At 46.8% G+C, this 17,805-nt stretch overlaps 1 protein-coding gene across 1 annotated transcript; it reads left to right on the top strand.

The window, feature by feature from the left end:
* Positions 1-5,627: 5,627 nt before the first annotated feature.
* LOC115321993 lies at positions 5,628-6,296 on the top strand. Its single transcript, XM_029982297.2, has one exon. The coding sequence runs from the start codon at positions 5,628-5,630 to the stop codon at positions 6,294-6,296; it is 669 nt and encodes a 222-aa protein (XP_029838157.2).
* The last annotated feature ends 11,509 nt before the right edge of the window (positions 6,297-17,805 follow it).

Below are 17,805 nucleotides of genomic sequence, written 5' to 3'. Positions count from 1 at the left end.
ATGGTTGGAGTTCGGCTATTCTCATCTTTGATGAAACGCGGGGCATTACCCGAACGTTTGGCGATGCTGATTATCATAAACCCGAGCACTCGGCTCGGGCTCATGACAATCGAGTACATCACGGCGTCGCGTGACTCACGGTGAGAAATCGTGATGCCACGTGACTTCACGGTGTCAACATTGCTAATAAATCTAGTGACGTTCTAAGTTTAAGTACACTTGATAAAGCGAGTAAGGTGACCACGTCATGGGACTACGTGACGTGACATAACTTGACAGCATGACGTAACGTGACCACGTGACAGAAGATTAGTCATAGTCCCCTTATAAAGGCGTCACGAAATTCCAAAATGTCTCATACATTGTAATTCGGTATATACAATTTGATCACTACTTATAAATACAGCTAATAGAAAAAATTGCCGTGAACCGTTTTTAACCGGTTACCATTATATTTTTTCCGGTTCAGTTCCAAGATGGCTGCGAAGATTTTGGTTCGGTTCAGTTCCGGTTCGACACCCTAGGAGAGAGATCCGAATTCACCAACAAGTCGCCCCTGGGAAGTATTCAAAACATATACATCACCTGAAAACGAACAAAATAAACAGTACATAAAACCTTTTGGCTTCTATCGATAAAGTACTCACGCCATCCATTAAGGATGATTGGGTCACACGGATGAAATGGCGCGCTAATGGAAACATGGCATGGTGTGTCTCAGATCGCTATAATCGAGATGTGATTACAAACACACCACAGGGTTTGTAAACAGTATGTTGCGGACGCACCATACAATTCACAGAATCGCGGCAGGTTCACTTCATTGCGAATTTCATCCCGAAACGGAAAGGTCGCCGTAACTGTTTTGTCAACCTCAGTGTCCAGCCACCGAACGAAGAATCGTCTGTTTATTCGAACATCAGCGGACCTTTTCGCATAATGCATTCCACTTTGGCAACGCTGATGGCAGTTCTTCTGCTCCAGGCGTTCCAGGCCACAACGCCGACCACCGGGCCCGAAGAGTGTCCGCTCTGGAAGGCCATTGTGAATTCCCGTGGCTTTCGAAACCTGCTTCTCGGCGCGTCCAGGTCGGCGTCCCTGGACATTATGTTAAAGCCAGAGTTTGGAGTGGAAGAAATCCGACTGCTGACCCAGCTCCCAAAGGTGCTACCAACTTCGCAAAACATCATCAGCAAAAGTAGAGACTTCTGCAACTTATTCACCTGCCCCGTCGTCGAAAGCTGACACGTTGCGCTGCACATATTTTGCAGAGCTAGAGAGGCGTACGCTAGTTTGCATCCCTATCTGTACTGGGCGATTATAATCACAGAACCCAGCAAGCTGCGCGAACTCAATTTGAGTGAGGACTACTTGCATCTTGAAGGGGAGGATAATTTAGAAAAGCTTCGGCGCGGGGCTGATTTTCGCATTGTCGTACATGATCAGGAGATACTGATGGCATGAACTTTCGAAGTTAGGTGCCTCAGCTGCACACCAAATGATAAACGTTACCTTCCCGTTAGACTAACCATAGACATACCTATTTGAGGACGAAGAATTACCATCGCGCGCTCGGAGCCATTGATTTGTCGAAGTCCATCGTTTCGCACGTTAACAGATAGTTTGCTTCATTACAACTGTTCTTTAGCCATAAAAACGCATGAATCTTTCGGAAGCCTTCAAATATTACTTATCGAGACAAAAGTTTGATCCAGGAATGATTGTTTATTTTTCATATGCCTTTATGCATGATGATCACTTTCCAACAATATCGACGCTGTATTATTTCGACAGAGCCGGCTTCGCAATGTATGTTAGAGCACTGAAGACTTTGCTGAAGGAAGCTGTCCTCTTCATACTGTTTGGCATCCTTGTCTGGGTGGCTTTTTTAGCCTGCTTCATTCCTTGCTCGCTGATCCGTTTCTTCATCACCCACAGCGTCCGTAGGACTAATCCAGGTCGTCACTGGGTTGCGGCTCCTTTCGTGGCGTCCTTGGTGCAGCGAGCGTACACCGCGAATCCGCAGGCTGATACATTTTACTCGTTTAGGATTCTTTTCGGGGTATGGTCTTTGATGGCAACAGTACTGGCCACAGGGTACAAAGAAGTTATCACCTCCCTGTTATATAACGCACCACTCATAAATCACAAAGGGGCACTTATGAAAACGTGGTGTACTCGTGATCCAAGTGGCCATCACTATGGGTACGGGTCTGTGCTGTACGTACCCATCGATCCCTGTGACACGTCAGACGAAGTTTGTAAATTGTGTGCCACCAAGGTCGACGACGGCTTGCTTGTGGTAGCTCTGTATCTCTCGCCTAGGGCACTCACCAAATATTTCGTGCCAGACAAAGAAAAACTTCATACCAGTCATGCAGGAAAATATCCCACCACTAGCCCCGAGGGACGTGCGCTCGCTGTTCTGCTGTGCCATCACGGGGGAGCATGCTCAGGGCTAATGCTGAGGAAATCAAATACGCCGAGAGCAGTCTTCGACAGAGCCGACAGCAAGTAGGATGATATCGAGAGTATCACGGCCTTCGTCAAAGTGTTGACTCTAACGCTGTCTCGTTTTCCCGCCTTGCTCCTGCTGTCCTGTTTTCTGGCACCGGCGAAACATAGAGTGGAGCTTCCAGATGTGAGAACTATATTTTCTTCTTTCGGACAAGCGGTGAGCGAGACTACCAGTATATATATATATATATATATATATATATATATATATATAAACGAATATGTGCAGATGAATGAACCGTACTTAATCCAATGAATTAAAGAATCCAAGTTTTCAGGAACCCGCCGAAAGCCAAAAATTGGCGGAGCCAGGATTTGAACTCTGGGCCTCCCAATGTCTTTGATGAACACCCGACCGGACATTGGGAGGCCCAGAGTTCAAATCCTGGCTCCGCCAATTTTTGGCTTTCGGCGGGTTCCTGAAAACTTGGATTCTTTAATTCATTGGATTAAGTACGGTTCATTCATCTGCACATATTCGTTTATATCCCCCTCGGAGACCACGTACGATGACGTGAAGTGCCCGTGTTGTATATATATATATATATATATCTTATATTGTTTAGTACGGTATATCGCAAAATCGAAATACCTCTAGACAGGAGGAGGAGGAGAGGGCACAAATGAGGAGGGGCATACTCTCCCCTCCGTACCCTCCCCCCTCCTCTTCCTCAAGAGCTGCGCTCTAATCGGCATTACAGGGAGTTGTGAACATCTTTCATTTTTATTTATACATCATGCTAGCCTGTTAAGGCTAGCAGGATGTATAAATAAATACACGAGTGTACAACGCATAATAATACATTTGATAAAATAAACAAAACACGGACACTGTGGCAACTACAGTTGAAAACTACGCGTAAAAACATAAGTGAATACACGAAAAATGTCCCTACACACGAAAAAACAAAAAAGTGGGAGAGCTGTTCGATGCATTTATAGAAATACACAACGCTCGACACCGAATTGAAAAATCTACAGAAAGTCACAAAACTGGGATTCACACTATATCCTTCACCACACAGAGAAAAAAGAAATCCAATGATTTTACGTGAATATGAAACACTAGTGACAGATTAGTTTTTATCGAAAAGGTTCAATAGGTCTTTTTCAAGAAAAATTAGAGTATTTGCTGCTGTTAATTCTAGAGGTAGGTTGTTCCAGTCTCACGTAGTTCTTGGAAAAAGGGAGTATTTATATGGGGAGTATCAATATTTGCCGTATCTAGTTGGTATTGGTTTAAGTGGTTGCCTCTGAGGGTCCTACTTTACCGAGCAACTACGTAAGGGTCAGTATTAAGATTTAAAACACCATTTTTTAGCACACAAAAGAATTTTAGGCGAGCTCTCTCTTATCTGATCGGCCAATCATCACGCGCCATTCCTGGTGCAGCGTGGAGCACGCATGACACTCGTAGTCGAGATCGTGAGCTGATTCACAGGCCACTTAATTTAATGTCATTCGATCGAAACGTCTTACATTTCGCCGTGTGGCATGGGCGTAACCTGTCTCTCTACCACAACTCATCTGCGGTTTGTTTCGCTTTAAGTGTCCGTGCACAAATCACTTTTCTCTCCACTTTACTTTGGCTCATTTTAAATGCCGTGTTTAGATGTCATCAGGAAGGTGTTCAAAACATTATTTCTTCATCGAAACAAGTGAAGCGAACTCTAAGTAAGCCCATCTTGCCTTTATTGGTAAAGTAACTCACACAATGCATTAATAGTGTTTGTGCCACGCGGAATGAAAGTGTTAATAGAACAGTGCACGGCACGTCTGACATTACGGTAACTAAGGTATCCTGAAGAAACACACTACGTTTCATAGGCAGTGCGGGGGAACGCGTCACACTGTTCACAGGAGCCCGGTTCGTGTCACTGCGAGTTTCATCTCGGAAGACAAAAGTCACCAAAACTGACATTTGAGTCAAGCGGACTATCCAACCACTGAACGAACTATTGAACCTGAACATCTGTCGATCTTACCGCGTTATGCGTTCTACTTTGATAACCCTGTCCACATTTCTCCTGCTCCACGCCAAAGTCACCACGACGCCGACCACCACGCTCGAAGGATGTCCGTTCTGGAAAAACATCGTGGATTCTCGTGGCTTTCGGGAGCTTCTTCTCCATACGGCCAGCTCGACGTGCCTGGACATCATCTTACCGCAAGAGTTTGGAGAGGAAGAAATCCGTGTGCTGACCCAGCTCCTGAAGGAGCTACCGACTTCACAAAAAATCCGCAGCAAAATTTCTGGCTACTGCCATTATAACTGTAGCACCATGGAAAGTCGACACGTGGCGCTGCACTTATTTTGTAGAACAGCGAATCCATCGCTTCCGCATCCGTATTGGTCGACTCTGAGTATAGTAACTTGCAATTTGAACGAATTTAATCTTAACTTTTTTCAATCTGCTGTTGCGGGGAAGGACGACTTTGAAAAAATTCGCAACGGGGGGGATTTTCACATTGTAGTGCGCGATGAGCAGATACTGATGGCAGGAAGTTACGACGTCAGGTGCCTAAACTGCACGCCAGATGCCCCACGTGACTTCTCTGTTGGACTAACGAGACACATGCCTATTCGAGGACGTGAAATCACCATCGCGTGTTTGGAGCCGTTGATTTGCCGAAGTCCATCGTTTAGCATGCTAACCGAAAGTTTGCTTCACGAAAACTGCTCCCTCAAAATTTTCCAAGTGAGTACTATCGAAGCCTTGAAGTATTACGTCGGTAAAAACATGGTGGATTCAGGGACGCTTGTTTATTATCCCTTTGTTTTTAAGCAGGATCTCTTCTTTCCAACAATATCGACGCTGTCTCATTTCGACAGAGCGGGATTCGCAACGTTTGTTAAAGCGCTGCAGCCATTACCGAAAGAAGCTGTCCTCTTCTTGCCATTTGATTCCTTTGTATGGGTGACTCTTTTGGCTTGCTTCATTATCTTTTTGTTGATCTGTTTCTTTGCCCAAAAAGTCCTTCAAACTGCGTGCGATTTCCACGCCGTAGCTGCCCTTCTAGCGGCGTCCCTGGTTCAGCAGGCGTACCCCGTGCCTCCGGACGCTTTAAATGCTCACTCGTTGAGGATTTTTTTCGGGGTATGGTACCTGATGGTAACAGTACTGACCACAGGGTACAAGGGAGTCATCACCTCGCTGTTCTGTAACATACCGCTGAGCGGAGAGCTTCCCCAGTACGCGTCCTTGAATGACCTTAGGAATCTGGGCTTCGCTGCTTGCCTAGTTAACTTTCCAGAAGCAGAGCAGGTGAGGGTTAGTCCTCGGTGGGCCAAGAAACCGAATTTTGATTGCTGGGACGGATCGGGAATGCTGCGTGTAGGAAATGGTACGGAAGTCGTGTTCGTGTTCAGGCCTAGCTCCGACGAGGCTGGCAGCCTCAAAGACGAGCTCTTTCGCGTCGGCTTCGTTCGAATGAACACGCTTCTGTCACCCATAATAACGGGACCTCAGATAAAATCAAATTCGGCATACTACAGGTCCATGAACAAACTCCTCGGCCGTGCTTTTGTAGCCGGTCTGTTTGATCGAGCGGAAGAAATGGCGGAATTCAAGAGTAGGGTTAGGCGGGAATTCAAGTACGGCCGTCCCTCGGAGACCGGAGACGCAGCACTGGGACTGAGTGACCTCCAGCCCTGTTTCGTCATCTGGGCGATCGGAGTCGTTCTCAGTTTGCTAACTTTCGCAGTCAGTCACGTGGTCGCCCACTTCCGCCCTTTGCGCCCTCGCATGACTCGGCACCCTGTTCGCCAGGCGTGGTGATTCCGTTCCGTTCCAGAAAAGCTCCGATATGTCGAATCCACAGTCTGTGTATGTATACTTGCGAGAATGCTACAGAGCCGCGGCAGTAGAGCATCCCTATAAAAAAAGAAGTAGCTGTCTCTTCGGCATTCCCCAGAGACGCACAGCACCGAACAAATTATCCGTGAGCTGCCCTGTATAAACAGCCCGTTGGCCTCTGTGCAAGGATGACTGGCTTCTGTTGTTGCTGGGTCTGTTGCTTTCCTTTTGTAGCAAGTCCCTCGCGCTCCTCCCTCTTTACCTTGCTGCGCCCACCGCTGCCGCTTGCGGGTTCTGGTGGTACACAAAGCCCGCCTTCGTATTACGAGTAATTCGCTACGCTTTGCAGTCGCCGAGCTCACACTGCGTTACAGTGTTGTGTGTATGTTTTGGCAGCGAAACCTTAGTCAGCCCCAATGTTCATGTGGTGTTTTAGCTGCAAATGGGAAATTTTGGCAGTGCAGTACCACCGCTAGCTGGAGGGAGGCACTTAAAGTGCATCATACCGATACACGACTGCGCGTCGGTACGATGCTCATCCAGATCGAAACAGAAGCTGGGATAGAAATCGAACCCAGGATCCCCTGTGTCTATCTGAGTGATCCTGGGTTATGTCTACACAGCCATGTGTTATAGTGTTTGGCACATATTTAGTGTTAATTTTATGAACATCATGTCATAAGAGTCAATAAACAAAGGTACTGTTTGATTTCTGAATCGGGCTATTTGACCTAAAGTGTCGTCAAGTGTCCCCAAAAAGTGTCCGCAAGGTTTATGCAGATATAGTTTTTAGGGTATATTACCGCTGTTTTCTCGCCTTTCTCGTGTTTTAAGAAGTGTTTCAATGTTGACGTCTTTTTTTCTTTACACTACTCGTATCCATGGATCGGTGGCCGAGTAGTCAGTAAGCTGCAGCACGGAGGACGAGTAGCCGAAAGCTAGCGCTGCAGAACCCAGGAACTAAAGGAGCCCTGAAACGATTGGTCTACTTTCGCTATGATATACAACTTAGAATCACTCCCTAACGTTAATTACTAAATAAACTTGCCTATAGTTTTTCTCTCTAGGCAATGGCAGTCGGGAAAAAAAATCGAAGTATGTTAGCATCGTTTATTCCCTCAACCCGAAGTCAGAACAAGGGGCCACGGTGCCTACCCTATGTTACCAGCGTTGATCACAGCCACGCGTTGGGGTTGGCCAATAAGAAAACGCGTGCTAAGCTCCAGGCATTGTTAGAGCTCACGACTATTCTCATCACCGGTGTGGTTGGACATGGGCCACTACCCGACTGTCCGACGAGACATCGATTTTTACGGGCCGAAGTCGAGTGCTCACGCAGTTCTCGTGTCCAATCTATGAGCCGCGCTCGACTGTCGTCAGGCGCGTGGTTTCGATTCCACAGTGATGTCATGAAGCTTTGCGAAGGCAAGACTGAGAGATATAGTTCCCTTTTATCCTCGCAATTTCACCGCGACAAAGGCACTTCTGAATCAGCGCCTCTGCAAAGTCATGAACATTCCATCGCGACGTCGTTTCATGACCCTTTTCAACCTGGCTTCAATCCGCACACCTGCCTGTTTCGATCTAGATGAGCATTGTACCGGCGTGCGGTCGTGCATCAGTGCTGCGTGATGCACGCCATAGAGGATAGCAGTGTTAGTGGACGGGCTAAATTTCTCATCTGCATGGGAGACAAGAGACGCCCACTGGGGCTGCCTAAACATGCCTAAACTGCCTAAACATGGACGCGTCACAATTTTATTAATGCTAAGAAGTGTTCCATCCACACACACCAAAATTATTTCCGGCTGTCTCGTCGCGTCAATGATGTTCGTGTCTTGCACACGTCCACACAAGATGCTTCACTGTGTGCACCTTCTTTCTCCTGTGTCCTTGTTCGCGCTGTTTTACCCGTAAACATCCTTCACTCACAAACAAAAATACTAGCAGCTCCGAGTAATTGTAATTACGTGTATGTTCTTAGTTGTGCCTAAATTTTATACAGCATTTTTTTTATTTGAAGTGTGACTACATTGATAATATTTTTTTTTCTAAATGTAATACAGGGGCTCGCATCTCTCTCGCTATATTCCTTTTCTAAGTGTTAATGCACCGGCCTGTACTAGAGTCATTAAATAAAAGGTTTCGGAGTAACAGCACTGCAATCTTCACGTTGCTTGAAATCGTTGCCAATTATCTGGCAACGAAATCGTCGCCTCTATTATATCGAAAGCTCCTAAAAAATTATGATAGTTTAAACGTTCACTCAAATTTTCCTCACCTCAAGTTAAATTACTGGCTTATAAAAAATTAATACGGCCCAGATTGGAATATGCGAATGTCATCTCATCTGGTACTCCTACGCGGCTTTTAATATAGGCATATTGGAAATGATTCGAAGGAAAGCTCTAGGTCTAGGCCATATTTTCGACAAATTTGAGCGATATGACTCACCGTCGGTATTAATACAACAAAGTGACTTGACACCTTTTACCGACAGCGCGAAAAAATTATAGATTAAAAACGCTTTGCCAAATCATCGCGGGTGATCTTCGGATCAATACAAACAGCCTCATTAGCTTTTTCACTAGAACCGACACTAGGACCTTCTCATAAGAACAATAGATAACTTCCAGATTTTCCTTGACTGCTTCAAATATTTATTTTTCGCTCGAACCATATCAGATTGGAATAACCTTCATACCAGCATCACTCGTGCAGACTCACTTGAGAGTTTCCTGCACCAGCGCTGAACGTCTCTTTATGAACAGCTTGTATTGTGTTGTCCCACTACATGTATTTCGTTTTCGTTTGTTTTCCTCCTTTCCTACTGGACCCCTCTCGGGGTAGTAGTATCCTGAAATAAAACAAAAATACATAAATTTGAAATTTCACCTGAAATCGCAGGAAACCTTAAAGTATAGTCCTCCAGAAACCTTAAAGTATAGTTCGCGACCGAGCGAAACGATATTAGAGAGTTTTAGGGAACTGTTTTTGCACATCCGATGTGGTACGATGGGCCCTCCCTGTACGAACAGCATGAGCAGTTCGTACAGGGAGGGTCCATTTCGTACCGCATCGGATGGTCAAAAACGGTTCCCTAAAACTCCTTATTGTCCGAGGTTCCTGGTACCGTGTCTAAGCCGCAAGAAGTGGCATTTGCAAAAAAATAACCAGCGCCACTAGAGTTTTCGTAAAAGTCAATCAAGCAACATTACCGGTCGCCATTTCTTGGCGACCGCCAATGTTTTTGGCTAGGTGGCGTAAGCTACCTCCCGTTACGAAGGGTATAGCCATTAACACCCATCGATCCATCTATCCGTTGGGCCCCAAGCGCGTGATTGGATCCGAGTCCTCACCGAACGCTGGCGTAGCTCTCGTTTTTAATATGAGCTGAGCCGAGTTCACGCCGATCGCTGACGCAGGCCTCGTATTCAATACGTGCTTAGAGTATGGGAGCAAATAAAATGGCGGGCAAATATGATGGCGAGGACTTTTGAAAAGGGTCTAGCTAGCGTGCCTGCCGTGTAGGGGTGTCGCGAAGTTTTGTCGAACCGGATTTTTCGGTCGAACCGGTTGGACGAGCCTTCGAACTTTTAACCAGATTAGACCGGTTCGACTTTGTGGACCGTGTGGCCAGACCTTGATACGAGCAGGTCTGGGTTTGGAGATTTGTTTAATAAAAATGGTTACTTAATTTTATGAACCACTGAAATTAAGAGAAACTAATTCTAATCACTGAAGTAGTTAATAACTTAATTTTTTTACTGTATTAACTGAAATAACCAATCAGTGCTGCCCTTAATTCATCCCTTAGCCGTCACCATCCAATTCGAAGCCAACTGGCCAGCCTGTCGCGCATGCGCATAGCAGTCGAACCTTTGTCGAACTGTTCACAGGAAGGTCGAAAAAGTCGAACCTGGTCAAACTCGAACCTCGACCGGTTCGCGACACCCCTACTGCCGTGCCTGCCCTGCACTAAACTCCAAAATGGCGGCGCTCACAGGATAATCGGGGAATGAAGTGCGGACACTGGCGACGCGAGCGATCGAAAGCGTCGCTATGGTCGGCCCACCACAATCGGCCGAATGCTTACTATGACGTCAGCAAAGGACGTCTCATCGACGGAAATAAGAGGAATGTAAGAACTTCAATTTTCACGGTGTCGGCCGTGTTGCTTTGAGAGCGCTATGATTCCAGGCTTCCATCATGCCCATTAAAAACACCATCGAACTTGTTCTCCACAAGGTACTGATGTGACGAAAGGTAACCGAACGAGGGCACCACCGAAACATCTCGCCTCAAGTCCGTCCACGTGCCTTTGTCCACCCCGTGGTCAATGACGGCGCGCGCTTGGTTGCCCTCGTCACTGCTGTTTTCGCGTTCCGGTGCGCCAAAGACAGAGAGGAGTGAAGCAAAGGAGGAGATGAGAACGTGCCGTGACGTTAGAGTGCCGAGCTCTGATCGGCAGGATAGTGGGCAGACAAAAGACAGTTACCGTTCCCGGCTGCCTCCCTCTAATTAAAGCGGAGAACGCCTCGCCCGCTCTTCGCACAGGGACTGTTGTTCGGCGTTCGAACGCAAAACCCTCAAAAAATGGATGTCGCTCCTGTTCGCCCAACCGCAAGTATAGTTCTTGGATTCAACCTGCTGTCTTATAACCCGCAAGGAGTGGCCCTGTCTCGCGCGTGTTTGCACGAATGCACGTACCGAAACGTACTCTTACGAGTCCGATCGAAACAATCCGATCAACCCAATAAAACCCTGGAGTCGTAATTACCGGCCCCCTACATCGAAACGGGACCAAAGAGAACTACCGTGGCAACCAGCGCAGCAAGGTCAGGCACTGGGGGATAGGCTCGCTCTTGCAGTTGATGTTGATGATGATGGTGTCCTTTGTGGCACTTTTCGGTCCTTTGCCCAAAGAGGTGATTGGGCAAGTATCCCAATGACTTCCAAGATAGGTGTGTGTGTGTTTTTTTTCCCTCTTTCTTTTTACGGGAACCAGAGTCTGTCGACACGTGCCTTCCACGGGAAACCAGCAGAGCCCGTCGACGGGTTGAGGATTCTCGGATAATCCGTTCCCTTCCAAACACACCATTCCCAATTTCCGCCCAATTGCTTTCTCGTCTGATTTTGCTTTGCTTCTCGAAGCCGACTTGCCTTACCAGGAAAGTACGGGGGACGTGACATAGACGGATTCTATATATTTGCCATCCGCGCATTCAGACAAGACGGCGGCCTTTCATCTTCTGTCTGACGCCTCACTCCCCCTTTCAAACCTTTTTGTCCTTGATTACCCCATTTTGCTTTTCCTTCGCCTAGAAGACTAGGGGAGAAACTATGCTCCGTTCATCCCTAACCTGACAGCGCGGTGGGAGCAACGTGCTCGCCGGACCAAACAACCGCCTCCCTTCCACCACCTGATCCTGCTCTCTCTCTCTCTCTTTCTTTCTGCGCGTTGGTTTGGCCAGGAGCCTGATCATGAGGAGAAAGGTAAACGTACGATTGATCCAATAAGCAAGTAGCTTCCACCATACTGTCAGCTTAGGAATGAACGAAACATTGAGTAACACTATGAGCTCCATGGACAGAGACCATACGTGCATCCTTTGGGGCTCAGTCGCATTTCCGCGGTTAGCACCGACTATTCAGACTGTCTTCTGAAAGAAATCAATGCGACATGCAGTCACCTCTGCAAAGGATGGTTTTGTTTGTTTGTTTCTTCTTTTTGTTTCCACTCCGGCGGTCTTCTTTCAGCGTAGGGTGTTTCGTAAATCCGTTTCCGGTTCTTTCGTTAAAAAAAAAAAAAAACCAAATAAGCTTTAAAATTGTTTTTATTGCAGTGTTCTTTTAAGAAACGGAGGGCGTGGCGAGTACCGAGCATATCGTTATCGCTTCTCAGCAAATGAGATCGCGATATTTGTCGACAAGAACCCGAAAGAACTAATCAGGAGGCAAAAAGAAGCGTGTACATAATAGGCCCCGCCCTTCGTTTTTTAGGTTGTCAGAGACTATGCGGAGCGCAGGTTCGTCTGCATCTTGTGCGGTAGTTCCGGTAACGTCAGAACGCCAAGCTCTGATTGAAAGGATGGTGGGCATGCAGACTTCAATGCCAGCTGCCTTCAAGTTATCATTCTGATCCAGCCAGTCAGAGCACGGCGTTCTGACGTCACTGCAACCCCTGCGCAAGAAGCAGATGAACATGCGCCCCGCACAGGCCTGTTTCGGCCAAGGGGGGCGGGCGTGTCCTAGAGATACGACCATGGAGTGCTGACGGTAGCGTCATATGGTGTACTCCGTTCATGCCTAGAGTTGCCCTGAGGAGGTTTCTGAGATCGCATAAATATGTCGATAACTCACTGCCGCGCGACGAATAATGGGAGTACTCAGTACGCCCTTCCCATCGTCTTTCCTCCCGCTACCCCGTAGCATACGCAAGCAGGCGCAGGTTACCATAGCAACAACGTTCGAGCACCCCAGAGCCGGAGAGCCAGGTCGGATCGTCGGACGGGCGACGAGCAACGATGGCAGAGGGGAGAGGGTCTGCACCTTTTCATCTCTCTCCTTCGTACCGCACCGCCTTTGTCGTCTGCTGCGTCAACGCTTTGTCGAACCTAGTCGAACCCTGCCACGGTCGCGGTCCAAAATAAGTGGAGTCTGTGGCACTGCAAGACATGAAGGTAAGTTACTTCCGATAGCGGACTCAAGTCACCTTTCGCGTTTACGCTGCAACTGACACGGTATTCCGCCAACGACGTACGACGTTCCGGCAGATGGGCGGGATGGCGGATGGCTGCGACAGCTGCTGGCGGTAGCTGCCGCGACGCGCGCGCAGCCGCGGAGCCGCAGCGAGAAATCGCGTGATCTGTACCGAGTGTTCCCGCAATACCCTCCATTTCCTCGAGGAAGTGTAGGGGCGCCTCATTAGACCATATACACAGAGCCATAGATGGTTCTGCATGGATGGATGGATGGGTGAATGCGGCTGAGCCCTTTGGATCGGGCGGTAGCTTATGCCACCTAGCCATTTTGTTTTACCGTTTAAGTTTAGAATATTTAAATGTGAAATCTATATTCACTCCGCACTGCAAAGAAAGTGGGGATATAAAACCCCCTTGCCATCAGTTAATAAGAAAATACCTAGTTTTCCCTCGCTTTCTGCCACCATTCACTTAATCTTTGCTTGGTGATCTCTACAGTCTTGAAATCCACTCTCCCTTCACTGTCTCTAAAATCCAATGACTTTATTAAATTCATGTTGTCTTCGGTAGGCATAGGGTGAAGCCCTTTACAGTAGAGTATCAAGTGCTCAGCCGTCTCGTCCTCCTCTCCACAAGCAGCGCACACTGTATCCATTTCCTGGTACCTCGCTCTGTATGTTCTGGTTCGCAGAACACCCGTCCTCGCCTCAAACAACAATGAGCTTCTTATAGAATTGTCATAAATGCTTTCTTTGGGAATAACTGTTTTGTTTAATCTATAGATTTCCAGAGCCGTCTTTGTCTGCATTCCCTCTAGCCACCGATCTCTTTCTGTGGCCTTAACTTTCTTCTTAACTGAGACTTGCTCTTCCGTATCTTCGCTATAGCCCAAAAACTTTTCTCTTAATTTCCTAGTGCGCTGACTCCACTTTGTGTCTGCACTCCTCATGTATAAATAGCTGAAAACCTTTCGTGCCCATTGCTCCCCATCCATTTGCCTCAACCTATCCTCAAATTTTATCTTACTCACCGCTTCCCTGCTTTCAAATGACGCCCATCCCATGTCTCCTTGTACTCCCTGGTTTGGCGTTTTGCAATGTGCCCCCAGAGCCAGTCTACCTACTCCGCGCTGTTTTATTTCTAGTCTCGCATGCACTTCGGATTTCATGCATAGCACTGTGTTTCCAAAAGTCAAGCCAGGCACCATGACCCCTTTCCAAATCTCTCTCACCACCTCATACCTGTTGTAATTCCAAAGTGCTCTATTTTTCATTACAGCTGCATTTCTGTTGCCCTAACCTATTATATACTTTTTATGCTCACTGAGATATTCTCCACCATCACATATCCATTCTCCTAGATACTTGTTTTACTAGCTCTCTCAAATGTAATATTCTGTATCTTCAGCCTCTCAACTTCATCCTCGTTAAAAATCGTGATTGCTGATTTTTCGCTACTGAATTCTAAACCTAATTCCTCTCCTTCCCTACCACAGATGCTCATTAACTCCAGCAACTCTGTCCTGTTGTTAGCCATTAGTACGATATCATCCGCATACATACATCCCGGTAAGGATTGCTGAATTTTTTGGCCTAGCTTACTGTAAGAAAGGTTGAATGCAAGCCCACTCTTTTCTAGTCTATCCTCCAATCCTCTCAGATACAACATAAACAGCAAAGGCGATAACGGGCACCCCTGCCTCTTAGCCCGAATTAGGATTCCGATAATGAAACTTGAACTTGGGTACACACAAATTTAATAATTGCCGGAAGACAACGCGCGACTTGGAAGTTGGTAGGAGCTGGACGCACGACACGGAATTCCGTTGCGGTTCCAGGCAGCCAAAGGTCATATATATTCATAACATAGGCGGAACCGTAGCGCCTTTTTTATGTCGTAAAAATAATTATGGCGAAAAAAAAAAATAGGAAGCACTCGTGGTAACTTAATAACCTTTCGTTGACGGACCTAGTGTGTTCTAGCCCTGGAGGTATATTAGGTCAGCCTCCTATCTAAGAAGACTTCTACTTCTTTCATTTTAGATTCTGCTATACTTCCCACACGTAGTCTAAATTCACGTAAAATAAAGTTTCCAAAAAAAGAAAAAAAGGATAATGAAGTGTGTGCTTTCGCCGGACAATTTCTCGTCTGTTTAAACCATCATAATTAAGCAGCGCTGTTCTAATAACTACTCCTAATAACAAGTAGGTTTCAACCGCCTCCCTTTATAAGTTTTCCGTCAACAAAAAATTAAAAAAAAAAATCAAACAGACGACAACCATAACAAAGCCTTTAGGTTCCCCCGCTATGGCACTAACCAAATCGAAAGATATCGTGTCCCTCTTCAGATGCATTTGTGAGTCGTCTTGTTATCTTAGCTCTATATATCGCATCTCAAACCTCGTGATAGTAGGTTAAAAGACCTCGCGATACTTTCCAGTTACACGGCCTTTTCGATACCCAAAACGACCAGTCATGTATTGCAAGAGTCGTATCTCTGTTGTAACTGTCGCTGTTGACTTGCACGCTGAGTTGCACTATTGTCTTTTTGAATGTTGTCTTTTTGATACAACTGAGCGTACAGTATAACCCTTCACCCCCCCTCAAGCGGAGGACATTTTAGATGTCCTCCGCTGTACTTCGTTTCATGGATTGCCTCTGCAGTGCATCGTTCTGAAAGCTACGAATAACGCGGAAAAAATATATCACGCCACCAAAAAGTAGGTTGGCCCAAGTCACTCGAACGGATACGTAGTATTAAACTAGCAAACCTTCAAATGCGTACTCGAAGTGTCTGTAATTTCTACTCCATGCGTAGCGATGCAGACCAACTTAAGGTTTTCAGTTCGATACGGGCGTTCTTTGTCTCCAACCATTCACCTCGACGCGGGCTATTCGTGAAACAAAGTACAGCGACCCTCGTTCACGTGCCGTCACGGCGGCACACGGCAATCGCTAACAATGCAAGGCGAAATGTAGGTTCAGGCCAATTCATTGTCTCGTTGGTTAGGACGAGCTGATATTGTTTTGCTGCCGTCAACTATGCAGTGTCTGTTATCTGCCGCGTCAACACGTGTTACTCGCCGTCATTCTTCGTCGGAGTACGAGATGAGGAGGAGACAATGTGGTCATTCACAGGATAAGAACGGAAGGGCGCCTCTTTCGGAAACCCGGCGTCACGGAGACGCTCGTTACATTCCTACGTGCTTTAGCATACGGCCCTGGACTTAGGGCCCTTTTAATTTTCAATAAAGTTTTCTCCTCTGCCTCCTTTAGCAGCGCTTGCGCGCTCGTAACGCACGAGCAAAGCCTGGCAGTTCGATGACGGAGCCCTAGAGTGGCCGGTCGCAGATTTGGAGCGCGAGGATCTGGTAGCACGCAGCATCAAAGAGCCATTTCTCGGGCAACCTGCACAGCTTTTGCAGCGGCGAGGACCCGAAACACACTAGTTCGCTCGGGAGAAGTGTGTTTCGGCGTCTCGCCGCAGCGGGGCGCCAGTCACCTGGCTCTCCTCTCGTCCGTTGTCTACCGTTCCATCCTTTCTATTTCGGCGGCTGCTTCTCGTGGCTATCTGCCAAGCTTTGTCAGTATAGAGGACGCTATGTCACGAGACGCCCACGCGTTATCCGAGGTGGGAAAAGCACGCGCTGGAGGCGCAAGAGCTGAAAGGCCGCCCCCTGGCGTTCTCATTCTCAATGACCATAGAATTTACGTGAGACGGCGCTGTAAGTCGTTTCCTTAATGCAAGTTCTCCCCAATCGTTTCGAACTGATTACTGCTGACTCCATCTGATTTCAGCTCATAAATTCTGCTTCTGGTTTCTGTATTACGTAGACAGCAGTAGATATTTCCTGCCGTTGTAGCTATTTTACATTGCGCGGCGCATCTTTCTGCGGGCATCTGTTGTATATACGGAGTAGAAAATATGCCAACTCTTGCACACATCGGCAAGTAAACAGAAAAGAAAAGAAAAGAAAAGAACCAGAAAGGACCGGTGGTTGTAGTGTCGGTGAATTTAACATTACCATTAATGACATCATTCAGTGCGCGACATTTCTAAGCCCATGTCAAGTTACACGTGGTTATGACCTCAAAAAGAAAAAGAATTATGCTTCTATTTATAACGTTATTGGAGGTGTGTATACTGTTTCACAGAAGATGTATTTGAGACCGAGGACCCACCATAGAGATGTTAAACAGTTTCCTCTGTGTTTCTTAGCTTGACGTCTTTTGTCGCATCTTGTCTATATTGTAATATGTACGAAGCTACTTCCCCTGTTTGCTTTATTTCTCAAGTATAAATATATATCTACGCTACAGATTACATTTCATTTCAATCCGCCTGGCTTTGCACCTCATAATAACTTGTGCTGAACGTTTCTTTTTTTTTTTCTTTTCACATGTCAACAACGTAGACTCGACGAACCACAATTCGACTTTGCCCTAGGCGTTACAATGAGCTGTGCCATTCTCTGGTCGACGCTCTTATCCTACCGCTATCGTGTGCTGCATTGATACTTTCTAAGGTCACCGACAACTTAATAAACACGGGGCGTGGGGATTCCGGTTCACCTAATTGTCGTCCGCAGTCAATGGGATGGCCACCTCAGCAGACAAGAACGACGAAGGGCCGAATCACGAAACAAGATGAGCGGTCGTAATTAAGGATGTCGCGAACTTTTGGTCGAATCTCCAAGTTTCGACTGGATTCGGCGAACCCTCGACCTTTTGGCGAAATTCGGCGAAGCTCGACTCGTGAAGCGTCTTGCACGATTTCTACTCGGAGA

This window comes from Ixodes scapularis, unplaced genomic scaffold (genome assembly GCF_016920785.2).
Source record: "Ixodes scapularis isolate PalLabHiFi unplaced genomic scaffold, ASM1692078v2 PGA_scaffold13__105_contigs__length_92229423, whole genome shotgun sequence".
Classification (NCBI taxonomy): Eukaryota; Metazoa; Arthropoda; class Arachnida; order Ixodida; family Ixodidae; genus Ixodes; species Ixodes scapularis.
This window is presented reverse-complemented; position numbering and strand designations above follow the sequence as displayed.

Coding starts and splice junctions, on each gene's coding strand:
- LOC115321993 (XM_029982297.2), top strand. CDS start 5,628: ATGGTAACAGTACTGACCACAGGGTACAAGGGAGTCATCACCTCGCTG.